The sequence below is a fragment of the Toxoplasma gondii genome, chromosome VI (assembly GCF_000006565.2).
Source record: "Toxoplasma gondii ME49 chromosome VI, whole genome shotgun sequence".
Classification (NCBI taxonomy): Eukaryota; Apicomplexa; class Conoidasida; order Eucoccidiorida; family Sarcocystidae; genus Toxoplasma; species Toxoplasma gondii.
In genome coordinates this window covers 1,303,722-1,328,621 of record NC_031473.1, presented here as the reverse complement: position 1 = coordinate 1,328,621, position 24,900 = coordinate 1,303,722, and the positions used below count along the sequence as shown (strand labels likewise).

Genomic DNA, 24,900 nt, shown 5'->3' with positions numbered 1-24,900 from the left:
CTTTGGCGCATCGTTTCGCCAGAGAGGTGCAAGGCCTGCTGTTGTAACGGGTTCCTGGAAACGAAAGACAAGCTTGACTCTTCCATGTTTCGTGGGAAAAAGTTGCTTAATTTCCTCTGAGGTTGCGAGATGGAATGATGCAGCAGGGTCCTGTCTATCCATTTTGAGACAATATCGATGCCGGATGCAAGAAAATGTCTCATTCTTACCCACCTGAGGCTTCCAATGCGGCAATGATCTCTCGTGTCTAGAGTCACGCCCCTGTTAACGTCCCCCAATCCCAACACTCACCGAGAGGAAAATTCTTCAAGCACACACTTCATTCTTTCCCTAGTTGCTTTTGGCTCAAATGAGAGGATTTACTAACCGGTGGTGCCGCGATCGTGTCGCCAGACTAGTCACCCGTGGTGCCACTTCTTGTGGTTGCCAAACCTTCCGGTAAGCTTTCGTTTTGGTTCAGAGGATGTAAGTCGTTCCCTTACAGGCTTCGCAAAACTCAACAACACTCGACCACAGCAATTGGATAAAACAGCGATGTGCCACTGTGGCACTATGGCACAACAACATCAAGGGCAGTTGATCATCTGGGCGGCTCGAAGTGACATGGCCGCTGTCGTAAAACTATGCACGGGATTCTGCCGTTGTTGTCTGGACCAACATGAGGTGCCCATATTGTAAACACCAACCTTCCACCGCAGACGAATTCACTTGTCAAAGATCTTTTTTCTCATGCTGGAGTGCATGCGACTACGTTTGTAGTACGGTCGTGAATCCGCTCCGAGCCGTTTGGACGTTCCAAGCTGCGTCACCACAAAAGTTTCACAGGCACGTACACAAGGTCCCATGCGAATCGGTTAGCTTCGTTTGCGTTAACAATGACACTTTCGGGTAGTTCTATGACATGATTCTTCACAAATCCACACGAGCCCATGCACTAGTCGTGAACCGAAAAAACCGTTACACTCTGCATGTGAGAACGTTACAGCTCATAGGTGAGACAGTTACCTTAGCACGGTTGCTTCGCAGAGATTTACCGTCAGTACCTGACGACATTAATTTGTCTGTGCTAGCATGGCGCCAGCAGCCATCTCCGCTGACGGCAACGCCGACAACGGGAACGGCGTTGTCCAGCACAAGGTAAGACCGAGGCATTCTTCCACCGTTTTCCGGCCTTATCGGTTAAGACACAGTAGACTCCTTCACGACAGAGAGTCTACAGCTGTTATCGCAGAAACTCGCACGCAAATGCGCTGTCTGTAGTGACAGCCAATAACGTTTCGCATTGAAGTTGGCAGATGAGGTATTGTGGAAGAATAATTTCCCGGGCTGCCGTTGCGTGCGATTGTTCTTGAGTATTGCGACTGCTTGTTCATATCGAATACAAAGTGACCACATCGCTGCCCATCCAGCATGGCAGGGAGCGAGAGTGATGTAGTCACGCGCTTGGAGGAAGCCATTCTTTCACTAATACGATGGGTGGCTGTGTCGGATGTTTTCGGGCCAGACAGTTGCCAATGGATCTCGGGCCAATTCAGTTTCCGCAAAGCTAGGACTGTGGCGCGTTGGGTCGTGATGATGAAGCAAATCATCATGCTTATCCAGATGAAGACGCACGCGACCATAAGAGAACTTTTCTATTCCAGCATCAGAACATATTCTACGCAGGTCGTGACGAATAGAATTTTGGCAAAAGTGACACAGTTTCTTGGCGTGCCACGTGAAACACTGCACGTATTCTCACCTTCCAAGACACTTGTCAGAGGACCTTTTCTCTTGACTGAAATTTCATGTAAGGATTTGCCTCTTTAGCATCCTCTCCCCCGTTTCACGCGAAAAAACAGATTCCGCCGACGTCGAAGTTGACTGCAATAACGTATTTGAGGTGGGCAGCGCCCATATACAGTGATGATTTCTCGCTATCGCACGAAGAATGCGTCAGACCCGCGGTCATCAGCTTTCTTCTTTCGGAGTCAGCCGCATCACCTGCTACGCAAAACCAAATTTTATCTTGGTGAGTTGCGGCGTTGCGATTCTCGATTGGTGTGGTGCATGACGACAAAAAACCAACACAGGTTGTGGAAAAGGAGACGGCATTTCAGCATCTCCTTGCAGCTAACTTCATACATTGGTAGGGGTATTCGCCAGTTACACTGGAGAGTTTTCATGTCACTTCTCTTCAGTCTGTACCCTTGTGTTATTATGACTGCTCGGGGATTCCCTGGTACGCTTCTACGCTGAAGCCTCTAACAATAGCATAGCAATTGCGCTTCAGATCTTGCTAGCCGGAAGCTGATACACCTGATGAATTGTCATCTCAATGGCCGGACAAGGTTGTTTTGTTTGTGTGACTATGATCCTCACGGTGCGTCGACTGAGCGGTTTCTCGATTCATCACGGGTGAAAGGATAATCTATCTTCTGCGGCAGGCTTGGCTATAGCGATGACGTTCGCTTTTGGCGGTGAACAAAACAAGCAGAAATATTGTATGCCGTTCTTTTTCTTCTTGGACTCCGGCCGTACACTGAGATCATCCGTAGCAGATACGGAAGAGTGCGCAATACCACAGATGGAGCCGCTCCTACTGCCTGAACCCAAGGAGGCCGTCTCAAAAGGAATCATCCGAGAGGAAGACACCAAATCGATGACGCCTTTAGACCTGCATCTGCTTCAGACGTAGGATGATAATTATTTAATCATTCTGCAGCTGAACGAAGTTTCAAACAGGTTGCACAGTCGGCTCAAACACCTGGAGCAGCAGTTTCCCAGTCAGCTGCACGCGAGCTGGAGGTAGGGGGCACATGTACGATCTGTTCTCACGGGACCCCATCTTTTTCCAAGAAAGAGTCTGGAATCTATGCTCCATAACAGGGTTAAATATGAGTAAGCGGAAAGATTAGATACTGAATGAATGATTGACAACATGCCACCTTCAGACTTGATGCTTTCAGCGATCTGCCCGAAGTGGTCGGCTCAATAATTTCGGTTACTGTCTCATTACCATAGGCCATTTTCAGTTGCTGTCAACACTATAAAAAGGCAGTTTGCCTTAGCTTTAACGTCTTCTTCACGAAAATTCGAATGCACCACGTGGCATGCAAGTTAACAAAAACTCAAGCCACATGGAAGTTTAAAACTTTTCGCATTGGTATTTCCGCATGCTAAATGCGGACATGACGAACTGCAGGGTGACTTGTGCCGGCTCATTCACGGAGTTAGAGTCAGGCAGGCGACATTCAGCAGGAAACTCAGCAGGACCGCAGTCGTAGCAAAAACACAGGACCTGGAGTCCATCCAGAGTTACCATGTCCTAAGCGCACATCATACGAAGCACACAAATCCTCCTTTCACCATGCCATGCTTTTCAAAAAAGGGGGGCGCTGGTAATAATCCGTTACTTCAGTTCATCACTATGATCAATCAATAGAAGATCGTAATCAAAAATTCACTTCCTCTAGCTAAGAATCGTCAACACAGAGCCACAGATGAGACAAGGACAAAGCGGAGAGCTGCACCGACCCTGTGCAAACACACTCTGGTCACCTCCCTGTAGATCCATGTGCAATTCAGTAGATGATTGAGAAAGCAGTAAACAATCCTTTAGTCGAAATGCTTCGAGAGTCAGCCTGGACAATGTAAGAAACACATAACAGTGTCCTCAAGATCACCTGAGGTTCACTCTGGATGCGGTTTTGCAGAAGGTGTAGAGGCCTCCCGCTTTTTTGTGTCAAAAGATGTCAAAATGAGCCATTAGAGTGATTGATAATATCACTCACATCTTCTCTGGGTGTAACACGACGTCCCAGCGGGCTCATTTCGACCCGGAATATGCAGACTCACATGATGACAGTTTGCACAGAGGCTCAGTGAGGGCAGAGTGACGTCGATTTCTGGACAGGTCGGAGTCGGACACTCGTGGGGACAGCAGAGAAGAGGGTGGTCTGCTTGCGGAAACTGTCAAGTCATCCTGATGTCGGGCCTGAGATGGCAGCAGAGTCTGAAAGAACCAATCAAAACAAAAGACAATTGGCATCGGTACGACAGACCACCAGCTCTAACTGTCTCCCGAAAGGTGTTGCACTGAGTCTGGAGATGAGTACCGATCGAACACTTCTCGGTAAGTCTTACGCGCTCTGGAGAATCGAATCCAGCAACAACATTTGCCGACCCAAAGTCACTTGAAAGTCCTTGTCGATAAGGGTCAATGGTGTGTTCACCGTAAGTGGGAGAACGGTGTGAATCCTTGGACGGCATTGACAGCCTGATTTCCTCTTCCAAAAACCCCACATTTGCCTTGACGTCGTCGATATACTCTGCTAATCCCGAGAGCACTGCACCTTCCCAGGTTCTTGCCAGCTGCAAAATCATTACACAACGAATAAGCACTGTAAGCACGCCGTCGAACGATAGTCGGAGCCATCGCAGAGCCTCGAAACCGCTAACAGCGAATATAAAGTGGCAAACCTGAAGATGAAGTACAGGTCGACACATCACGATGATAATCGCTGCGTACCGCATCAGCACCCTCTGGGTGAGAAGATGTTCAAGTGTCCGGCTTGGGAATAGCTGCGACTTACCAGTCGATCGCAATACGAGGTGATAGCGACATTGATCCGAGGATACAGATGCTTGATAACGTAAAAGGTAAGGCACCTCAGCTGAACGATCAACAAGTAGATCCATGCGATTAGGTTGACCAGTAAAGCATAGCCAATATGCTGCAGTCCTTCATCACGAAGAGCGGCTCCATATTCTCCTTCCGTAATAACCTCCGGGCTGTTGACTCTGATCTCGTGGTCTTGCTTGTACGTCATGGTGTACACCCGAAGCACTAGCGCTGTGTTAGCCATCATGGTGAGAAGCCATGGCAAGAAGAAACACCATAACGACAAGCAACACAGCCTGTTCGACATCCTCTTCTGCACTTCGTATCGAATTGCCAGAGGCCCCTTCAGCTCGAAGTCCACGACTGAGGTGCGAACGTCGAGATCTGTATGCAAGCGTCGATGAATTCTTTTAATAGTCGACTTAGTAAGGTCTTCCGAAATGCAGAAGTACTGCGGCAGCCTGTTAATAAAGGAGTAAAAGTCGTGATCAACTGAATCCCGAATATCTGTTCGGAGTTCTTGCTGCGCCACCCATACTAGGTGCTTAGTCATCTGCCAGAAAAGAAACAGAAAACCACGAAGATGTCAGAAAGTCACCGGCTTGTGGTCTTGATAAAACTATTGGCTGAATCACGCTGCCTTTTTATATGCAGCTGCCACGCTACGCTAGCGGGTCCCCTAACGTGGGTTGACAGTGAAATTTGTTGTTAGATAATATACTTTGCTTTGACACGTGCTCCCGAGCCAAAACAACACCAGAAAGTAGTACTAGCTGGACAGCTGGCAGTCGGCGCCAAGCAAACTGTGCGTTCTAATCCGTGAAATACTCATTGTATAGCAAGTCCAGATGTTGAACCGACCCTGTCGATAAAGCTTCCTAGATTGGAACGAGCTGATGAGAATGCGAGCGTCATCACCAGCATCATGGCGCCGATGCCGATGCTGTAGTAAGCGTCGAATCTCCCGTTGTACTCCTCTGCAGTGGCTTTAACCCAGGGACCTAGGTCTGGCCATTGCTCTGGTAGAGGCTGCATCACAAGTGCAAGATGACAGGAGAAGGAAATAGCAAACAGCAACACTGAACAGATGTTGTTACATCCATAACTAATTTCCGATTGAAAAACTCAGCCATATCTCCTTACCAGCTGGCCGATCATCCTGTAGAGGCGAAACTGCAGGCCCAACATGGCGACTGCATATAACCCTAGCCATATCAGCAGACCGACGCTATTGGAAAATACCGAAGTCTGCGTCCCGCATAGATACTTATTGGAGTCCTCCACGTCCTTCTGTTCCAGCTCGTCGATAACGTAGTCGACGTCCGGCTGGAGGACCACCCTTGAGTACGGGGAAAGCCCCTTGACGCGGCTCAACGACAGTAAGATCTGCTCCCTTTTCCGTCGGTGGCAGATTTCTTCTTCAGTTTCCTCTGGTACACTGCAGCACCAGTATCCGGACTGGGGTCCAGAGACAGAGTAGCAATCAGTCGCCATTGGGCTGTCGAAGGCTTGATGCGCAGACTAAGGAGTGCAACGTCGGGCGTCCACTGCCGTCAACAGCATATGCACGTGCTAGTTTCGGTCGCGGACTACACGTTCGATGGAAAAACACTTTACAAAACAGTTACTGCACAATTCATAAACGCGCTGTGCTTCCGCTCGGTACTACTTCTCTTGCATAGTGTGGTCGATGGAGTGACCTGACGAAACAGCCGGTGAGGAAAATGCCAGCGAAATGATATGAACGGTTTGCTTCCCTCTGTTGACAAGATTCAGATTGAAAAGGTTGGGAATTCCCTGATTGAAGCTTCCGCCGGACATTAGGGGACGATGGGACACGCTGATGCATTCCGAAGACGATAGGCAGCCCCCGTTGCAGTGTCGCGGAGCCTGAACTAACTATGGATTACAGATAAGTCGGAAAGGACAATATGGGAGCTTAGCGGGCATCAGTCGCCGTGACGACCTGGTTCTCTAACACAACGTCGAGCATCATCAAACAAAAGGATGTCTGCGTGCGCACGGCACCGCCCCTCGGCGATATAGGCGCGCCACACAGATGATGCGCATGTTTCCATAAAAAACTGCATTCACACCTTATTGGACGGCACAGTGCAACGGTTCACGGCGGTGCCTTCTTGATAAATCCCGGATTCAGTCTTTTCGTTGGAATCAACAACGACGGAGTCGCGATCCCTCGCCAACGCGGTTGGCTAACACCCGAACAGTCGACGTCAACCAAACATCGCCCCCGTCCAGTGACTCGGCCACTTCAACAGAACAAAACCCGTTTCTGCACAGTTGCTTGCACAAAAATGCAAAGGAAACGGTAAGTAGTTGCCAGCAAAGGTTTCCTCGCAGGTGGAGTCAGTTTCTCGTGTGCGGCACGGCTAGGCTTGCACGTGGTCATTGAAAAGCCAGCCAGCTGCCGTAGGTTCTGTGAGAATCGATACCACGGCGTCGTCCACTGTCGGTGGGACAGGCAACCCATGCAGGCAAGAAGCACTGCTGTCTCACTAAAAGGCATTCTTCATGATCTCTTCTCTGCAGTTGTCTTGCATAAAGAAACATTTTCTTCTGTGTCCACCAAGCACTGCCGCAAGAAAAATCCGGAAGTAGCTTCCGTGTCCTGCGAGTGGTTACCGCCACCGACAGCCTAATTTTTCATGCCACGCATAAAGCTCAACTTTGCGCGGGCGACTTGGGAATACGGCTGTCGCTTGCAGGAACACTTGCATCGCTTCTCCTCATCAGCCGAAACGAGGGTTAGTGATTCAGGAGAAAATGTCTTGCTGGTTCTTGGATAAGGTATCTCTGATTGCAGGCGCCATAGTAGGCCTGTTTGAGACATTAGCAAGCCACGCGCTGATCGTGCTGGCGTGAGTTGCGACTTCATAATCAAAGGCGGCTCTTTCGAAGCAGCTGGCGGGAATGCCTGCTGGTGTCGGTTTCAGGCCTCAACCGCGACAAGCGCCGGTGAGGTGACAATAAGTGGGAAATCGGATCGCCGGCAGCCTACAGCACAGTGACGTACCACAGTCTTCCGGAGAAACAACAGGAGTTCCGAGCTTACGCCCGTCTACAACAGCTTATTAGCTCGGGCCGGCTGTGTCGTTGATGCAAACAAATAGCGTAAACGTTTCCGCCAAATTGACCACCGTTGCAAGACGAAAGCGAGACCCGCCAGTGCAACCCTCCCGTCGTACGAATGTGGCTTGACGTCCTCTCCACCGTACCGTTTGTGAGGACCGTGTTCATGCTCAGCTGGATTCGTGGGGCTCTGTTTACGGCGCGCACACACTACCGCCTCTTCACAGTGGGATGAGAGAATGGGTAAGTATGATGTCCCACGTTTTGAGGCACCACTCTCCGAATATACCTCCCCACTCTACGTGCAAATTTGTGACGTAGCTCGATAACGATACTGAAGTGAGGGCATACATTCAAAGGACTACTACCATGAACCAGTGTGTTGCATTGAGAGAGAAGAACATTGCCTCGGTGCTGCAGCCACTGGGGAGCAAAACTGCTGTTGCCGTGCATGCCCGAATTCCCCAGGTTCGCGTCGCATATTTGATTGCTTGGCGAGCGAGAATGCCGGACCCGGAGCCAGTAAGCCATCGAACAGTGCGTACCGCAAGTGCGTCGGTACAGATTATTCTTATATAGGTTTCGAATAGAAATTCTCGTTTCTGGACGGTCCTGCGATCTCCACCTTATCTGGTTTGCGCGATGTTGTGCTTTGCAGTGTACGGCTGGGTTGTAGCTGACGTGATTTTGGCTCTAGCTTTACAAGCGTACCTCACTATCAACGTGACACGGGCTCGGCGGCGCTTCGGCATAGAGTGCCCCGACGTCTACGCCATCAAAGGTAAGAATGCTGCATTTGTTGCCGTTGTAAATACTCTGCTTATACGATGTCGCAACTGTTGAAAACGGGACTAATGATGCTGCGATAACTTCTTGCAGGAATAACAGGCCGTACACGGTTCTCCGGCGATGCTGACGTCATGCTTCTGAGGTTGTCCGATCAGGAGTGTGAAGTGTTCAATTGCTATCAGCGGGCCCATCTGGTAAGCGCAAATACGAGGTTAGAAACACGGTGACACTTGATTTTCCCCGCCTTGTGCAGCTGAATCTCTGGTTTGCTTTCACCTATGTTCTATGTTCTGCAGAATACGCTGGAATCGTATCCTATATTCCTTGCTCTTCTTTGCCTTGGCGGACTTCAGTATCCGTCTGCTTGCGCCATCGGGGGCTTCATCTTCTTACTCGGACGCTTGTTCTATGCCTTTGGGTACTATACAGGTGAGCTTGAACCGTGCGGCCGTTAAAACCGGAAGATCAGAGCTTTGATTCCTCGTGATATGGCTGAATCATTTGGATCGGCGGTGCCTTGAATCTTTGTGTTGTCAGGTCAACCAGAGAAGCGAATGTGGGGATCATTTGGCGCAGTTGGTCTCGCTATCTGTGCCCGTAAGTCTGAAGATGAAAGAAAGCATCGCTGAGTCCGGCACTGCAGCGAGTCGATGCCCCGAAACACCTGTGTTGCTTGTCCGTCTGTTCAGTGTCAACTCTGGCATTAGCCGTGAATTTGGTGACAGTAGGTGGAACTGGCTGCATGGACCAGGTTCCGGACGTGTTTTCGCCCGGAGTACCATCGTCTACCGAATCCAACGTTGAAACACGACTTCTACAAGTCAAATGACATGCAGCTCGCCTCCAAAATTCACCTACACTGAGCACAAATTCGTTGAACCATTCCGGCAATGTCACCGGTTCCTTGGGTCCCGCGCGCTCGAGCAACTGAAGTCTGTACTCCAGTGGAAGACGACCCCGCGGCGATTCACACTCGCCCCACGTTATCAAAACAGTCCCGTAATTCATATTATCTCTGTCCAGGAGACTACATTTTCCGGTTCCTGCGCTAAACTGACAATCGAAGGGAGAAGATACTGTAGCGGCCTAACGCTAACAGTGAGAGGGCTGTGTGTTGGTGTACAGTTGCTCATCGAGTTGTGAGCACTGATCTGCATTCTGAATATCAAGTCCCTTGACTCACCAACGCTTGGAATTTGTACTGTGAAAATCTTCAACCTTAGTCGTTAGTCTGTCCTTCACAGTAAGGATATGCCAAAGCCCATATCACCCACTCACGCCATCGACTCCTGGGCTGATGTTTGGCGGCACCCATCGCCAGCTTCGAAAACCCTTGATGTTCACCAGCAGCGCTTCAGATGTATCCTCGAACACCGATTGGCCAAAAAGAAGGGCTCATTAAAAACGAAAAAATCATTTATATATGCAAGGCGTCCACCTACCAGTGATGGCATTCGTTATGGATAGCATCATGAGCGTAGTTCACCTGATAGCCCACCGGACAGTGGACTTGTGTAAGGTCATCGATGACGGCAGGCAAGAAATGAGGTGACGACCTTGCTAAACTTTTTCGTCAGCTGAGCTTCTAGCGACAAGAGGAAATTTTTTTGAGGACGACGGTAACCTGGGGACATGGGGCCTGTTGGTTTGGACAGGTTATTTTCTTGGGAAGTGCCGGCTCATTACTGGACATCGAAACCCTCGCTCCGGAGGCACTGGTTATGAGCATCAATAAAGTTCTTACATTTCTCCTCTCCATTTAGCAGAATGCACTCGTCGCGAGCTGCTTTGGTTTCTGTGCACACACAGCAGATCCGCTTGCCCGCAGCATTGACACGTTTGCTGCAGGACGAGGTACTGCCCGGCTGCTCGGCAGGTAAGGTTGTTGAAGCAGGTGTAGATGCCTGCGAGCCCATGGTGGATGTAGCGAAAAAACGTCACTTGCAAATAGTAATCTTCGGATACAGTTTGTTTATGCAAAAAGACAGCCTGCACGCATCGGCGTCAACGTGCAGGTATAGAATGTCGGCTGCAGTTGTCCGAGATGCGAAGGGGGGAGCGTTGACACCTGTCTACAGTACAAGACCGTATTTGTAAGGGAAAGTGACCTCATACAGAACTCGCCTCAGTATTCAAATATTTGTGTGTCCCTTAGATACCTAGGAAACTGTATTAATTGCCGCAGAGATGGGTTACTGATGTTTGGGACGGCCGGCGAGTTACGTTGCATGCTGCATGCTGGGAAATTTCTCAGCGCAGCCTGATCAGAGCGACAGAGTGTGCATCTGAAACTGATGTTGCCTCACCGGGTTTTGGAGAACGACGGCCTTCGTTGCGAGCACCGTGAAATATACATATGTTCTCAACTCACTGCATCCTCTCAAGGTATTCGTAAACAACTCGTCGGTTTGCGATACACAGCGACGGTTTCTAAGCCGCAGGCAGAATCGACGAGACGTCGCTTCTTAATTTGCAAAGATACAGTCGCCTGTGTGTTTCACACTATGACACTCAGCGAACTGTAATACAAATTGTTACACATGACCACTCGGAAGAAGAAATAAGTTGCTGTTGGAAATGTGAAGAACGGTGGCATGGTGTCGTCTGTTGCTTCCTGTTGCCACGATTGGTGACGGTAAGCTTATCGCGCAGCATGAACTCCAAGAGATAATGACGCTTTTCGCTCTCAAAGCAAGGACATCGTCTGATCTCCGCGTTTTTCATCATGATTAAAAGCCTCTCACAATTACCGCTGGACCGCTTGGCTAAGGAGCCGGTGAGGCGTGGATATCCAAAGGAGCCCCCTTCGTGTGTCTTTTTTCTTTCGACTACCAGCACCGATGTTTAAACATACAGGCTCCACAATCACAACGTGTCGTTTTTTTTTTCCTTTATGCGCATCATTTTATCCAGGCAGTTCTACAGCTTAAACTTGAAGATCTCAATGGCGCGCTGGAGGAGGCGGTGGTGGACAACTGCAGTGTTCTGTTATCTTCATCGCGGTGTCTGACCTATGTGGAAGGCGATGTACGTCAACTGTACCACTGAGATAGGGTGAAATCTCAGTTGTGCATGCACTGAGATAAACGCCCGCAGTTTGTTGACAGGAAGAGTCCGGTGTCGTGTGGCCGACCATACAAGGCCTGGATTGCCGCGAGTTTGTGACTCATTGCCTACAGGTCGCGAGTGTGGCCAGCCGACTTTCGGGCCTGCAACAGTCGCTGTCTCAGTTAAAAGAACGACTCCAAGTAAGCAGTGTCAGTAAACCTATCAGAGTGCACTAGGCTCATCTCACCCAATTCAGGCAGGGACATGCGGATATGTGTGGAGCGTTTATGGTTGGTGCAGTGCTTTGTACATTCAACCCAGTAATAACTCCTTTTGCGTCACTGTGATCCCAGTGTATTTATGATACCCACGTAGCAAAAATTTCTGGATGATCTGAATGAACGAGGCAGACATCAGCGTCAATGAAGGAAAAAAAGCAGTACCCCTGTTGCAATGGATGGGAAGACGAGACAGTGAACCACGTATTGATTCCCCTGGCCTATCATGTCCCCTTTTATGCGCATAAGAACCGGATAAGATTTAAATAAGCTCTGTCGCACACATATGTGGGTTGGAATCCTCTGTCGTATGACTCCGAGGAACGACTAGGCAGCGTGTAAGTCTGTGTATGCCCATGTCCTTTTCTGTGCGTACTCGCGTAGTCAATGTGTACAAATGCACCATCTGGGTTAAGGCATTCGTGCGCCTAACGGAAATGGCTTCAATTAATGCACGTGTGCACGGCCTTGTACGATGTGTCAACTGACTTGAAACACCCCAGTACGCAAGAATGACTTGTTTTCTTCAAGACAACTAGCGCCCGTGTGTGGCATGGCTGTTTTGCAGGTTTTCATGGATATCAGCGGACGAGCGTCCAGTACACATGCTGCTCTTCAGCTGCTATGGGCCATGCAGGAGACTGTCACTGAAGTAAAAACCCCGCGGCTTTAGAGAGGTCTTGTGACGCAGAGAGAGGAGGCACCTTGAGGAGAGGCGTTCTTGTCATCTTGTTTCATGTTGTTGTTATATTCTGCTATGGCGTCTGCGTATCAGCTTATGGCTCTGCCGGCCATGATAAGAAATTGCTGCAAAGCGAGACTCTACAGTGAGGCTCTCGATTTAGCTGTGTTTGCACGAGAGGTGAGCGAAATAAGTCGAACTCAATTGTAGATCGCGGTTTGCCATTGCCCCTTGGATTGTTGCATGGCGTTGAAGACTGAGCTGATGTGGTGACGTGGAAGAGGAAATTGTTTCTCACTTCTTAATTCTCTCGGTGTGCTTTGTGTATAGCAATTAGTGTCGCTGGGTGCACGATGCCGTAGGGAAGAGCCACTACTGCGCGTCATCGGGAGACAGGTAAGGTGATTGGAGGAGAGTCTCAACAAGACTGTGCAACAGGTTTGGTCCGACGAAGTCGGCTGCACAACAGACTGTGACAGACGATCGTTGTGAGCTTTCAGTCCACGTGAGTCAAGAACGGGAAGGAGCAACATTTCTGCCTTGTTGGCACAGAGGAAAGTGGAACCTCATATTTCTTTGTGTGTTGAGCTTTCGCGCAGGTAGAGGAAGAACGAATTGCCTGCCACGCTGCTTTGCTTCAAGAATTGGGCACTGCCGAAAACTTTGCTCATATTGTTAAACTGTTGGGGTAAGTACGGTGATGCGATGGGCGCCTTTATCCAGCTTCTTTCAACCGTTTTGACTTCATAGACCGCCTCCATGCGACTTGCACAAACAGGCACCTGCGGCGAGTAGGCCTTTTTCCCGAAGATCATCTGCGACGCCAGTTTATCGATCGTCGAGGAGCGTCTGTGTCCGCACTCAAAAGTGCTGTCGAAACACAGTGCGCAAACGATTGTGTGAGGTGAGAGCAGTATTTCAGCTATTCGTTCTGGTCAACATCAGTTGATTCTCGAGTATTCCCAAACTGAAATCCTGATGGTTAGAGAGTCCGGCATATCTCTTTTCGCAGTTTAAACGTGTCCATTGCATTTGCTGTTGTAGCAACGGACTCCTCCATATCATCAAGGCGGGTCATGTGCGTCCGTGTGTTTGTGTGACTGCGTCTCGAATTGTGTTGCAGAGGACTTTGTTCTGCCGCAAGCTTATTGAGTGGTGCCATCTTGGAGGTTGTTACGCAATACAGGCAAGTGCAGGCACTGTCTAGCTCTTCACTGCAGCTGACAGGTGCTGGCGCTTCGCAGCGCCACGTTCAAGACAATGAACGAAGTTTGCAAAACATAGGTGTTTACCTAACTGTCATGTGGGTGCCGCCCTGTTGTGCCATCTACGTCTTCAGGGCAATTTTCGGAGACCTTCACATGTCAATTGCTTTCTGGTTGCGGATGCAAGTGACTTGGTTTCTTCTACTTGTGCATCGCAATCTCACGTTGAGCCGACGTAAACACAGAAATGAGCCACTAGCCTGCCACCGCGGAGATTCGCGAAGCGTGCCTCCGCTAATGACCAGCTTGAAGGACAAAGCGTGGTTACACGTCGGCGCGCAGCTGCCTGAAGGACGGGTTGGAGAAGAACCGCCGTTGGATGCTGCTAGCCTCTCTTCGTTGTATCGGCATACACAACATGCGGCGTGCTGTCTCCGCCGCGTGGGTGCGTATTTCTTTCCGGCGGTGGTACCGGTCTTCGAGCACTACTTGCATTCTGTCTTGCAACACAAGGGAAATGTCGCCTTAAGCCGTCTACACCAGGTAATTTTGGCTACAGTCGCGAGCATCGCTCCAGGTATGTTTGGTGTCCTTATTTCTCGGTGGTTCCGGTGACTCTGATGAAGACGCAAGCGCACTACTCGAAAAACAGTTAGCTGACGATGATGATGCAAATGGAGCCTCTTTGCACTCTTTGTCTCTACAGGATCTCAGGTGCTACAGCTGGGATTCATCAGCCCTGTTTCGCAGCCTTCTTGAGAAGTGCGAAGAGGTATCACATGACGCGGGGCCCCTTGTTAAATTCTCGTCTGTATGTGACGAGAGTGGCGCCTCCGAGCGGTTTGCGTTGCTTCGACATCCTCCTCTATGTACATTCATGAACGAGCTGTTAAAAGTTCTCAACGCTGCACTGGACTTCCCTCTGTTCACTGTCGTCACCGCCTTACCCACGATGTTCAAGCGAATCCTGTTGAGAGGAGCTTACATTCTCGAGAGCATTCGGCGAGATGTGATAGAGCAGACAACCGACAAGCAGACTAAGGATGAGTTTGCATCTCTGTGCCAAGCTTACGTGAACATCCTCCTTCCGTTGTTGGTCGCGGACCTCAGAAGTGTGCTAAACTTTAAGTTTGTTCCTGAGGTAAGCTGCTGATGCCGATATGTCTCGGAATGTTTGAGTAGGAGACAGCTTGTCCCCAAAATAAAGCACCTTTGTAAGTGGTTCAACAGGGAAGCTCCCCGATGAAGGTGCCTTTTTGCTTTTTTGGAAAGGATAAGCTGCACGCTTTCGGACGTCTGCTCTGTGTGAATGTGTATGTGTGGTCAATGCAGGCGGTCTTCAGTGACGTTAAGGACTGGGTGGAACAGCAGCGATTATATGAGACAAGCTGTTGTGTGTAACCATTGACGATTCGAGGAAAAGAAAAAAAGAAGACCTTTTCTTGTGGCTACCATCTGGTGCTTATTCTGCCTATAAGGACAACACGTAAATCGTCTATTCGTAGACATCCTCGTACATGGCCGCGCTCGAGTTTTCATATCCTTAGAGTAGGTAACATCTCCGTCGAATCCTCATTCCATAATACGCGTTCCCACACGAACGTGTACCTCGTTTGTGGCTTCACTGGATACTGCGAATTCTGTGCAGGCAGCACGGCGAGACAGTCTACTTGTGTGACGGGGTTGTGCTCGCACACACGCTGGTGACAGACAGTTGACCGGTATTGGAACAGCTCTATTGATTTGTTTAAAAGACTGTCCTTTCGTAGAGAGTCTTTGTAAATGTGACGTGCCACGTGTGATTACGCTCTCTGTTTCCCCGAGTACTATGGTGCGGGGTTGTTTCGCCTGTTCCAGTTCATCCACCCGTTCGCCTGTGGTCCTGCGCGCACAAATGTGTACGTTGCTTACTCTGTTTGGGAAGCGGGGACGACAGAAACGTTGCGCGAAAGCATTATTCACTGTGGTGCCACATTATTAGATCTTCATTTCTCCAAGTCATGCGGCAATGCAAATGAACATGAATGCACCAAAAAGATTACACTCGGCCAACTGTAATTGGAGAGGCACCTACACCTGGTACGGCGCCTAACAGTCCCCCGAGAAGGCCTGATACTGCTGTTCCCAGAACAGTTGGCCGATGAATGCCTGCTTGCCTCTCTGTGGGGGAGATGTTAATCGCCTCAAAAGGGTATGTGTTTCGGTTAATCTTACCAGCTTGCTTGATATTTGTGGCAAGCTGCTCCTTCTTGAAGCCGTATTCTTCGGCCATGTTCCGATCTACATTCGGATGGAACTGCAGTGGAGTGTTGGACACATGTAATGGTGGTGGCGCATACCATAGGTAAGGCGTTCCTCTGGAGACATGCGACTGAGAGCTCTAGATTCTTCGTCCAGATTGTTCATACTCTGGACAATCCTGTAGCAGGTTGACAAAACGTGCCATTTTGATTTTGATGCCGTGCAACATATTTTCGCGTCACTTCTTACTGTAGCTCTTTCTTTTCAGCCTCACGTTCATTGTGAAACTGTGCGCACGGCGACATTATGCCTTGCAGTTCATCCAGGGAGCCTGCGCAGTACTGAATTAGAAACGATACTAGAGCAATGTAATGCTAGATTACCTTGTGCGTCAATACGATTGGCGACTGCACGCATGTCATCATCGGGGGACTTTGCAACAATAATGAGTGGGCGGTTCACCATATCTGCGGTCACAGCATGACGGTTTCGTTCATGGCATGGCGTTTATCACTGGTGAAAGGCTACCTGGATAGAGGGCATCGTATGCGGCACGTGCCTCTTTCGTTAGGGTGGATATGCGGCGCATAAGTTTAAGTCTTTCATCCTTCAGGTGGGATGTCTTTTCTGCAAGAGGCATCGCTAGGTCTTGCTCCAGCTGTTTGTACGTGCTAAAAACGACTTTGCGCATGTTCATCAAGATCGTATATTGCAGTAACCCACTCCATCACATCTTTCGCGGCTGCCTGGGCCTCTAAACGAGCATCAAGATTCGCCGTTCCAGTTGCTCGTGGTTGAGTAGGTATTACGCTAACCTGTTGCAGAAATCTGGTTCATCTTGGCTTTTTGTATCGCCTGATCATGGAAGGAAGCAGAGGTAGTAGCAAGATGGGGGACAATCGGTAGTCGCATACCTCGATGCGTGCTTGTTCCGCGACAGAAGGCATGCTTGGCTGGGACGCCGCTTGAGCAAGCGTTTCCTGCTTTTGCTGCAGTGCTTGCAGAGCTCCTTGAGCTACATTTGATACCAAATTCCCTAAGAAGGCGATCAATATAGCGGGCCCTTCTGTCAAAAAAAGTGTCGCATTACCTAAAAAGCCTCCCTGGCCGTGGACGGCACCAGTGCGCAAGAGCAGCACATAGACAGCGAAACCGATAGCTAGTCTTCCCATTTCAACGTGCTAATCCCTGTGACTAAGACGTCCCGTTGATGACAGATTCAGTAGGGTTGTTTGGGAGTGCAACCTGGTTCGTAGTTAAGGAAGAGACAGTGTGGCGTACGCTTTGCTCCTCGCTGTTGCTACACCGCAATGGGCTGCCGTAGTGCAGCGGACATATCGCGAATCCACTAGCAGTCCGTCCAGAAGCTTTGAAGGTGTAAGGCAATTCCACGTGGGTGAATATTTCTACCGTATTCGCGGCGGTGAATCTGTATGCGCCGGAGCACAGCTCCCACTCCGGAGGGTCCTTTTCTTAAGCTGTGTTCCGCAGTTTCCTGGAAAGCGATAGATTTACCGACCGACCTGCTGTGATTGCAGCCGTGGCAAGACTCCTGGCTCAAAAAGAGGATTTCTGTTGCATTTATCTCATAGGTTCTTTGTTCATAGCCCTCCCCTCGGCACCTAACGTATGCTCACTTGCTGTTGTTCTGTCGAACGAAGTATCAGTCCATTGATCCTGGATCCGCAACGGGAGTACCTCGGAGGACATGTTACCCACAGCTTAGGGACAGTGCGGTGTGACGACAGTGGCTGTCAATTTGTGGGTCCAGAGTGGCCAGGCAACATCTCTTTGCGCGTTCTTGAAGACTGTGTAGTTGACTACAAATGATTGAATCCGATCTCAGTTCGTATCGGTAAAGTGCCGCATTCTGTAAGCATCTGTGTGTTGTGGCAGAAGCCTCTAATACGAGCAACTGTCCCTGCGAAGGCCTCCGATCGTAGCTCGATTATCTGTGACACCGTCGGTAAACGAAGCATAGATTAGTTTGCGTACGAACGGTATCATGAATACTACGTGTTGAATGGAGCGTTAGTTTGACGTGTGTCTCTACCTGGTCAGACGTCAATCTTATCTCGGACTTCTCTGTTCGACGTCGAGTCCACTATTTGCACACAACAGTCATGTTAGAGTCTTGACTGAACGTCAGTCGCGCCTCAAAAGGAACCGTATCATCAAAGGCGATGAACCGTCGGGGGCACAGCACAACCGGTCTCCCTTCACAGTTCTCTCGTTTCCCTTAAGAATCCGAAACATTAAGAACGCTGAAAATGATGTTTAGCGCATATGCATGTCGGCTCAGACTCGAGAACGTGCAACAACCGGTGTCACGGTACTCGTGCGCAGTGGAGCTTCTGTAGCGGTCGTTGGCCAGCGCGGGAAGACGGTACCGACATTCCTGTCTGGTAAGTGCAGGCCCAACAACAAGAATCCTGGGTGTGTAAAGCTGTGCCTAGAATCAACTTCACCTCTTCGTCCGGAAGAGGAGTTCTCCAGCGCCTTAAGACGCAGTTACGTGGACATGAAAAGCGTAACGCGTGTCACCGACTCCCGCGGAGTCAATGGTGTGCGTAGGGCATCCTGAGGCATCAGCACTCACTTTGCACTAAGAACAAAAGAACAGGCAATTCCACAAACAGACAAGAAATAAGGCTTTTGTTGTAGAAAGAGATACTGTAGCGTGGCAATTCTGGGCAATTTTATTGTGTGTGGCACATCTGTGTCTTGTAGGGTTTCTCAACTGACATGACGAAGTTATGCATGTGTTCAGTTGTCGTTCTGGTGGTCTGTCGTAAAGGCGAAAGCGCAATTGTTTAGGATCGGTTCGAGTTTTCCCATTCCATCAAGAGGAAGACAACTGTAGAGGATTGCCAGTGCCATGGTGAGCCCTAGAGATGGTTGGCCGTCGGTAACGCGCACGGAGTGGATCCGTAGAAAAGTTGCAGTATGGTGTCATGGTCTTAATCATCAACATGGAGGTATGATACAACTCGCAGGTTCCGACTGAACGATTCTGTCGAATCATACGCAGGATACGTAAGCTAACATGTACGTGTGGTCCGGTATCCTCTTTCAAGCTTCTGCTCTTGCGGCATTCCATTTGTGATGGATTTTATTTGGTAGTCACTCTTGAGATAAGGTGTGAGTCCAGTAAACGATTTCTCGGTATTCATTCAACTTCCAACAACTGCTGTTGGATCATTTGCCTGGGCGCATGACAGGGACTCTGAATCAAGGGCAAAAAACTGTTGTACATTGGATTCAAGTTTTTGTTTGCTGGTACGCATCGCGGCGTTAAATTACTATTCCTGGTGAGCACACTACACAGGAAGGCCGTTATTCGTGATGCAAATACTCAGGGAATTCGTGAAACAAATGAAGCCCATAGCTCTTTAGTGAGCACCCGCTGTATATACTAGCTGCTCCATATTCCTCAACTGAGATACTGCACAACCAGTCGCGACAGACCAAGAATGTGTTGACTTGTGCTGTTAGTGATTCATTACGCAATTTCAGCTTTTTCGCTGGTCGTGGCCCTATATTCCATACGAATTGTGCGGTGTTCTTGTCTTCTGTTAAAACGCAGCGCTTGTAGAGGTGTATGTACAGCGACATCAAACTGATACACGAACGGCGTTTCTTGCGAAATATGGCTCGATACTGCGGAGAGTCAGGTGCTGAAGAAGACTCTCAAAATCCTCTCCTACCGACTCGAATGCAAAGAGGAACTTTGCTCTGCTGCCCTAGAGTCATAAGATGTGCTAACGCCTTGGCATACACTGTACCTCTAGAAATCAGTGATGTTGTCCCTTCTTCAGCAAAGGAGAACCTATGGCTGCTTCCTGCCAAGGTCAAAAGCGTACAACCCATCTAGGGGTAGAGCATTCGCAAAGACAACCGTCCTGCGGCTGACAGCAGTAAATTTGACACCCAATGAAGAGTTAAGGATGCTGTGTCATGATGTGATACGCAGAGCAAGCAGATTGACGTTTTTGGGTCGATGCCGTCCGAATTATCGACAAGCGAGAATCGGTCAGACAAATTCTATTTGAGTTTTGCGACGGCTTCAGCCAGCTCATGTGTACCAGGAAGATAAAAGAGATAATTTTTGCGAAGACAATCATCGTTGTCGTGTAAGCACGCTATTGCCGAGCACATGACCTGTCGCCAAAAATGCAATCACAGCACTGATGGAGGACTCTGTCGGGCTTTTTACCTAGTAGGCTATCGCTGTGGAGGGACCAAGAGTGAATAGTTCATTAGAAACTCTGCAGGGATCTGGTCTTTTGGCACTCGAACTTAATCCGAGGAACCCCTGGAGAAGTAACTACCATGCGCCGACATTCTATGCTGCTACAGCGACAGGGGCACCTTCAGAGGTCACAACGGCGGTCTACAACCACAATAACGATACTATTGTTGTTGTTTACGAGCCAAATCCAGGAGGCCTCCAATGTCGGGTTCTTCTCAGAAAAGTATTGAGGCAAAAATTTTTGAACGACTGAAACTTTTGTCTCATCTGGAACAAAACAGGCAGTCGAAGGCAGGAGAGATATCACTCCCTTGTTCGCGAAGAATTTTGGTAAGCTCTAGCCGAACTGCTCAATATAGGATAGCATGAACGTCCTTACAGAAGAATTGGTTCTGTCTCACCCCGCCTTTTTCGAGTTTGATGGTGAGAGTCACTTGCTACATGGATATCCTAAGTCCAGTCACTAATACGTCACTGTGTAGAGGCCAACGGCATGATTTTAGCAGCTCAACAAGGGAATGTGCGGTTCTTCCAATTTTGGGTATTTATTTGTTTGCTAGAGCGTTACTTGGAAAACGTCGAAGCAGTATCCAAGCAGAATCATGAAACGTTCACACTGGTCTTCTCTGTGTACGAAGAAGAATTTGAAGGCAAGCAAAGCACACCTCATCTATATAGGCCCTTTTCAACAATATATTTTCAGAAGTTCGGTACGGTGTGAACGGCCCGTTAACGTGGTGCTGAAAAGGATATATTCCCCCTCTGGTAAAACAGGATATCTCATGGACTCGTGGCGATGTTTAAGCCAACGCGACCGGATCTTTTCACGGCAGCCGTATTCGATATTGAAGACGGAAGACGCTTGGTATTTCACGTGGACGTCCCCATATTTTATTTTGTTGGTACATCGCTGGATTCACCAGGCGGACGTAGAGATTCCTCTAGATCATTACCGGAGTGTGGAATTTCTGGAGTAGGTCCTTAACTCTGACACTAGAAGGCTCGAGAAATGGAAGACAGACAGACTCCTAGTTTGCCAGCTTCTTCTGAAACAAGAGAGACGTAAGAGACAAGGGGACAGCGGCTGGAAAGGACTCAGAAGAAATCATTGTCTGCAGTCAGCCTTCGAATCATCAACCTACTTGATGGGGGCACAGGCCACAAGGTGGCCCAAACCCGGGATACCTTCGCTCCCATCGGTTTCGTGTTTTTTGAGGTAACTTCCTCCGAAAACCGATCATGTAAGGCGGCCAGAAACAACTGCAAATGCCAGGCTCCGGAACGTGTCTACAACAAAAAGTACCTTAACAACGTAAGCCGTAATGGTGTCCCGGCGGAACGGCTATAGACACTGATTGTCATCAGTGTCACCGTCGCTTCTTCACAATTTCTGAGGGGAAAATTGAGTTCTGGTCACTGCGTTGTGATACTCTGGACCATCTGCACACCATTCGGGTCGCAGGTATACCATCGCCCATCTCCAATTATGATTTACAGCAAATGAGAGAGCTGACAGGGCTTCGGGATGCCGGACTATGCCAACAGTCTGTACAAGCCGATTTACTTGTTGTTTTCGCCAGCGGAGGCGCTGGTCAGTATACATGTTTGTTTCTGAGGTCGCAAAACTCCCGGAGTGGAACCCCGTTGTTCAGAGCCAGGATTCCGCCCGTCCTTGGGTAGGCGGCCTCACAACCGTGCCGATGACGCAGTGCCCGGCCAGTGCATGGCAACAATACAGATGGATTCACTACTGGATTAGAGTTGCAAAGAAATTATCTTCAGTCGTCCACACCGAAATCCAAACCAAGTCAAGCATGTAGAGAAGCTCGTTCGTTCGGCGCCGCACCTCGAAAGAACGACCTAAGGAGAAGTGGGCCAGAAGGCGTGCACTTTCTCTCACTCTACGACGGCGAGCTGCTTGGCACTGTATCACCTGAGCTCTGCGGGTACTCAACAGAAGTCCTGCAGCTCTCGGGGGACGCTCAAGTAAGAAACCTCAAGAACCTTGCGCAATACACTCGGTGCCACGGGCCAGCTGTAGACAATCGCCTGTGGAGACGCTCATGGTACGGTGCGCTCTAGTAGGAACATATCAAAAACGTCTCACGAGCTTCAGGAGCGGTTCGACTGGTCAGGATACCGACGCCATACGATACGCCCTCAACCGCCGATCATGAAGGAATGCTGCGCACGTCGAAGCTCAATCAGCGCATCAGTCCATTCTTCACCTTGCCTATTCCACCTTACGAACTGCAGTTATCGCTCTCCCGTAGACTGTCACCAGTAGGGAATTAAAACATCATCGGCAATATGACTCAACCTTTATCGGCGGCACTTTTAGGAGAGGCCGTCTCTAGTGGTAGACCGACTGGTAAAGCAAGACATGCACTCTATGACAAACCTTTCCTCGTAATGTGCTTTGTACCTCATTAGGCCACTGAGCACTTTACCACTTCACTGCAACGCTTGTCCAATGACAAGAGTGCCGAGTCTGAATTTCAGTCGAAACGGACAAAGAGGAGCCTCGGAGAAGAACGGCCGAGGGAACCCGCCAGAAACTTGGAGTTAAAACACCAGAAACAGAAGGTATCTGATAGAGAACGAATTTCCCTCTTTTGCCTCTACACCAAATGAATATGTTCAGGTGAGCATGGAAGCTCAATAACGAGGACCGCCTGTACATTTGTGTTGTGGCCTCGTTACGACTTCTACAAACCGTCACCTTCGTCGTTGTAGCAACCAGTGGTTTATTCGAAAACACATGTCGGCGTTACGCTTCAGTGGAATACGCAACTCATTTTAAACCAGCTTGAAACAACGTTTAGTCCTGTGATGTTCATCCTGTTACTGCGGACCAAACATGCAATTTACCCAATCCCTGTTACTCTCCATATGAAAAGTCTCGTTATACGGCACATCCCTTTGTAAATACTCTCGAAAGTTGCCAGAGACTAACGCCTACTACAGCTTAGAGAGTCATTGCCGCCACATGCTCTGAAATCAGACTGTGGAAGCAACGGACGGCCACGGAGAAGAGGCAACGTATCACTGCGCCCCCCACACCTTAACGGCAGCGTTCATGCACCATGTCAAGGGGCTAGATTCCTTCGGGGCTGAAGGGGCAATCGGTAGAACCAAATGTTCTAAACCCTTCTCTGTACAGATCAAACGATTCCATACTGTCGACACGGATACAGTCTGAAATATCAATGCGAGGACAGAGGCCGTACAGCTCCTCGAGCGCGTACCGTTCTCTCATTATCGGCGTCATAATGTGAATTTCCAAGTCCATGAACGCCAGTACCACCCAACCGGAATATCCGCGACCGTCTCGCCCGAGTAACTTCCTCATGTGGTCCTCCCACATAGCCTGCAGACAACATTTCGTTTGACACACCAGGCACAGGCCTTCTGGGAAAACAGTGTTGAATCAATGCGGAGACACTTCCCCGTTAATCAACTTCGTGTCGCACTCTTGGCAAATCTGCAGTTCGTGTTGCCTTTGTGGCACACACAGACTTACGGCGATAACGGCTTCCGCCAGTGAATCAAGGTGGGACGCACAGGTACCAGTCATTATGACCATCCCTTCACCCTGAGGCGCTAGGCCGTCAGAACCCCTTTGGGCCGTCAATTCCGCCTTCTCAGAGCCCGGTGATGTTCCATCGGCTTGACTGCCCGAGTTGTCGCCAATCGTCCTTGGTTCATTCGCTTCGTTCGTAGAGTCACGAATAAGTTGCTGTTCACGACCAGATGGCTGTCTGTCATCTACCCACCCCATACGCTGGACCCCAGGTTTTTTCCAGAGGGCAATGATCGACTGAGCCTTGTGTTTGTCTCCTGCCCGAACAGCTGTGAATAACGGGGGTAATAGAAATTGGGGGATCTTCTGGTTCTTATCTGAACTACGGGTCAATCCTGTCACCAAGGGAATAGCGTAGCAACTTCCGAATCCGCTCCCTTCGGACCACACGTAGCGCCTGTTTTGCTGTCCAAATGGTCGAGCTGTTGAAAACCCCCTGTTTAGCGTCTTGTAGGCAGCGAATTTTCTCAGTTGTCTGCAGCCATCGCGTTCTAACTTCCTAATGAGATGCGACGGAATGAATGAGCGGGCTGCCAGCCTGCAGTTCGCCTGTTGCATTAACATACTGGGTGGGCCTTCCTGTGCATCCCACGACGGTCTACGCCAGCACGGCCTCGTGGGGTTCCTTATACACCTGGATTGGGGTTGAAGAGCATGCTTGAGGCAGGCTGAATGGACCAGACTTGCTAGTGATCGCAGAACAGTGGCGTCCGGCGAATGCGTGCACGCGACGTGTGTGAACCCGTCCATGTGAGACGGGATATCCCTGTGAATGGTGATCGCTTCAGCTTTGATAGAGGAGAGCAACACACGGCCGAAAATGCACACTATGACGGAAGATACTAACAAAAAATAAGAGTTCTCCATCACTGCTCCCCGCTGCGGCGGAATCCGCCACAACACGGTACCATTGACACACTAAGCAGTATCAAGCATGATTTTAACAAAAGCCTTCGTTAATACGAGTCCCTGGAATGCTTCGCGTTTTTCAAAGATTCTGTCATGTTCCACTTCCGTAGCCGAACGAGCGTCTTCTGATGCATGCAGGGAAGATGGTGGAAGACAACGCATGCGTGCAATGGACAGTCCCAAGAAGATATCTTTTCACTTTTGGAATTCTCGTACTGGG

The 24,900-nt window shown here is 49.4% G+C and overlaps 8 protein-coding genes across 8 annotated transcripts; 4 read left to right on the top strand and 4 right to left on the bottom strand.

Moving 5' to 3' along the window:
• The first annotated feature begins 1,309 nt into the window (after positions 1-1,309).
• Positions 1,310-3,149, top strand: TGME49_240575 (type iib dna topoisomerase). Its single transcript, XM_018780607.1, has 11 exons — positions 1,310-1,789; positions 1,842-1,882; positions 1,940-2,011; positions 2,073-2,128; positions 2,181-2,221; positions 2,273-2,362; positions 2,427-2,483; positions 2,541-2,673; positions 2,725-2,787; positions 2,839-2,880; positions 2,934-3,149. Exons 1-11 carry the CDS (start codon positions 1,411-1,413, stop codon positions 3,001-3,003), a joined length of 1,044 nt encoding a protein of 347 aa, XP_018637610.1. The 5' UTR covers positions 1,310-1,410; the 3' UTR covers positions 3,004-3,149.
• On the bottom strand, positions 2,704-7,236 carry TGME49_240570 (hypothetical protein). Its single transcript, XM_018780606.1, has 5 exons — positions 5,747-7,236; positions 5,465-5,632; positions 4,575-5,156; positions 4,126-4,353; positions 2,704-3,994 (listed from the first exon to the last, which is right to left on the bottom strand). The coding sequence occupies exons 1-5, from the start codon at positions 6,095-6,097 to the stop codon at positions 3,809-3,811; spliced, it is 1,515 nt and encodes a 504-aa protein (XP_018637612.1). The 5' UTR covers positions 6,098-7,236; the 3' UTR covers positions 2,704-3,808.
• On the top strand, positions 7,054-10,655 carry TGME49_240560 (MAPEG family protein). Its single transcript, XM_018780605.1, has 8 exons — positions 7,054-7,579; positions 7,868-7,936; positions 8,162-8,215; positions 8,352-8,474; positions 8,573-8,676; positions 8,779-8,911; positions 9,020-9,079; positions 9,172-10,655. The coding sequence occupies exons 2-8, from the start codon at positions 7,933-7,935 to the stop codon at positions 9,309-9,311; spliced, it is 618 nt and encodes a 205-aa protein (XP_018637611.1). The 5' UTR covers positions 7,054-7,579; positions 7,868-7,932; the 3' UTR covers positions 9,312-10,655.
• Positions 9,709-10,665, bottom strand: TGME49_240550 (copper chaperone COX17-1, putative). The gene has a single exon (XM_002366633.2). It carries the CDS (start codon positions 10,396-10,398, stop codon positions 10,165-10,167), a length of 234 nt encoding a protein of 77 aa, XP_002366674.1. The 5' UTR covers positions 10,399-10,665; the 3' UTR covers positions 9,709-10,164.
• Positions 10,666-10,754: 89 nt separating this feature from the next.
• Positions 10,755-16,909, top strand: TGME49_240540 (hypothetical protein). Its single transcript, XM_018780604.1, has 12 exons — positions 10,755-11,258; positions 11,396-11,509; positions 11,662-11,730; positions 12,377-12,460; positions 12,584-12,670; positions 12,821-12,886; positions 13,090-13,178; positions 13,269-13,394; positions 13,614-13,676; positions 13,830-14,238; positions 14,402-14,836; positions 15,028-16,909. The coding sequence occupies exons 1-12, from the start codon at positions 11,208-11,210 to the stop codon at positions 15,094-15,096; spliced, it is 1,662 nt and encodes a 553-aa protein (XP_018637613.1). The 5' UTR covers positions 10,755-11,207; the 3' UTR covers positions 15,097-16,909.
• TGME49_240530 (hypothetical protein) lies at positions 15,734-17,178 on the bottom strand (the record flags this gene model as incomplete). The annotated part of the gene is made up of 9 exons (XM_002366631.2): positions 17,027-17,178; positions 16,851-16,972; positions 16,752-16,791; positions 16,660-16,690; positions 16,465-16,607; positions 16,320-16,403; positions 16,186-16,267; positions 16,035-16,114; positions 15,734-15,975 (listed from the first exon to the last, which is right to left on the bottom strand). The coding sequence occupies exons 1-9, from the start codon at positions 17,106-17,108 to the stop codon at positions 15,734-15,736; spliced, it is 906 nt and encodes a 301-aa protein (XP_002366672.1). The 5' UTR covers positions 17,109-17,178.
• Positions 17,179-19,716: 2,538 nt separating this feature from the next.
• On the top strand, positions 19,717-23,105 carry TGME49_240525 (hypothetical protein). Its single transcript, XM_018780603.1, has 23 exons — positions 19,717-19,853; positions 19,910-19,968; positions 20,025-20,069; positions 20,122-20,155; positions 20,211-20,259; positions 20,314-20,396; positions 20,548-20,611; positions 20,671-20,729; positions 20,787-20,838; positions 21,022-21,053; positions 21,112-21,161; positions 21,213-21,250; positions 21,307-21,404; positions 21,462-21,500; positions 21,554-21,650; positions 21,705-21,779; positions 21,841-21,864; positions 21,927-22,174; positions 22,230-22,254; positions 22,305-22,471; positions 22,530-22,559; positions 22,622-22,774; positions 22,833-23,105. Exons 1-23 carry the CDS (start codon positions 19,737-19,739, stop codon positions 22,851-22,853), a joined length of 1,659 nt encoding a protein of 552 aa, XP_018637614.1. The 5' UTR covers positions 19,717-19,736; the 3' UTR covers positions 22,854-23,105.
• TGME49_240520 (hypothetical protein) lies at positions 21,764-24,772 on the bottom strand. Its single transcript, XM_002366630.2, has 2 exons — positions 23,712-24,772; positions 21,764-23,558 (listed from the first exon to the last, which is right to left on the bottom strand). Exons 1-2 carry the CDS (start codon positions 24,636-24,638, stop codon positions 23,286-23,288), a joined length of 1,200 nt encoding a protein of 399 aa, XP_002366671.1. The 5' UTR covers positions 24,639-24,772; the 3' UTR covers positions 21,764-23,285.
• Positions 24,773-24,900: the final 128 nt, after the last annotated feature.

Coding starts and splice junctions, on each gene's coding strand:
- TGME49_240560 (XM_018780605.1), top strand. Junction 8,475..8,572: donor CGACGTCTACGCCATCAAAG/GTAAGAATGCTG, acceptor AACTTCTTGCAG/GAATAACAGGCCGTACACGG. Junction 9,080..9,171: donor TGGTCTCGCTATCTGTGCCC/GTAAGTCTGAAG, acceptor CCGTCTGTTCAG/TGTCAACTCTGGCATTAGCC.
- TGME49_240575 (XM_018780607.1), top strand. CDS start 1,411: ATGGCAGGGAGCGAGAGTGATGTAGTCACGCGCTTGGAGGAAGCCATT. Junction 2,484..2,540: donor ACAAAACAAGCAGAAATATT/GTATGCCGTTCT, acceptor CATCCGTAGCAG/ATACGGAAGAGTGCGCAATA. Junction 2,674..2,724: donor GACCTGCATCTGCTTCAGAC/GTAGGATGATAA, acceptor AGTTTCAAACAG/GTTGCACAGTCGGCTCAAAC.
- TGME49_240525 (XM_018780603.1), top strand. CDS start 19,737: ATGTTGTCCCTTCTTCAGCAAAGGAGAACCTATGGCTGCTTCCTGCCA. Junction 20,260..20,313: donor TCCGAGGAACCCCTGGAGAA/GTAACTACCATG, acceptor GGGCACCTTCAG/AGGTCACAACGGCGGTCTAC. Junction 21,651..21,704: donor GCACACCATTCGGGTCGCAG/GTATACCATCGC, acceptor GAGAGCTGACAG/GGCTTCGGGATGCCGGACTA.
- TGME49_240570 (XM_018780606.1), bottom strand. CDS start 6,097: ATGGCGACTGATTGCTACTCTGTCTCTGGACCCCAGTCCGGATACTGG. Junction 5,633..5,746: donor ACAGGATGATCGGCCAGCTG/GTAAGGAGATAT, acceptor CTTGTGATGCAG/CCTCTACCAGAGCAATGGCC. Junction 4,354..4,574: donor CCTCGTATTGCGATCGACTG/GTAAGTCGCAGC, acceptor ATGATTTTGCAG/CTGGCAAGAACCTGGGAAGG.
- TGME49_240550 (XM_002366633.2), bottom strand. CDS start 10,398: ATGGGCTCGCAGGCATCTACACCTGCTTCAACAACCTTACCTGCCGAG.
- TGME49_240540 (XM_018780604.1), top strand. CDS start 11,208: ATGATTAAAAGCCTCTCACAATTACCGCTGGACCGCTTGGCTAAGGAG. Junction 12,671..12,820: donor TAGCTGTGTTTGCACGAGAG/GTGAGCGAAATA, acceptor CTTTGTGTATAG/CAATTAGTGTCGCTGGGTGC. Junction 13,677..13,829: donor GAGGTTGTTACGCAATACAG/GCAAGTGCAGGC, acceptor CTACGTCTTCAG/GGCAATTTTCGGAGACCTTC.
- TGME49_240520 (XM_002366630.2), bottom strand. CDS start 24,638: ATGGAGAACTCTTATTTTTTGTTAGTATCTTCCGTCATAGTGTGCATT. Junction 23,559..23,711: donor TGGCGGAAGCCGTTATCGCC/GTAAGTCTGTGT, acceptor TGTTGTCTGCAG/GCTATGTGGGAGGACCACAT.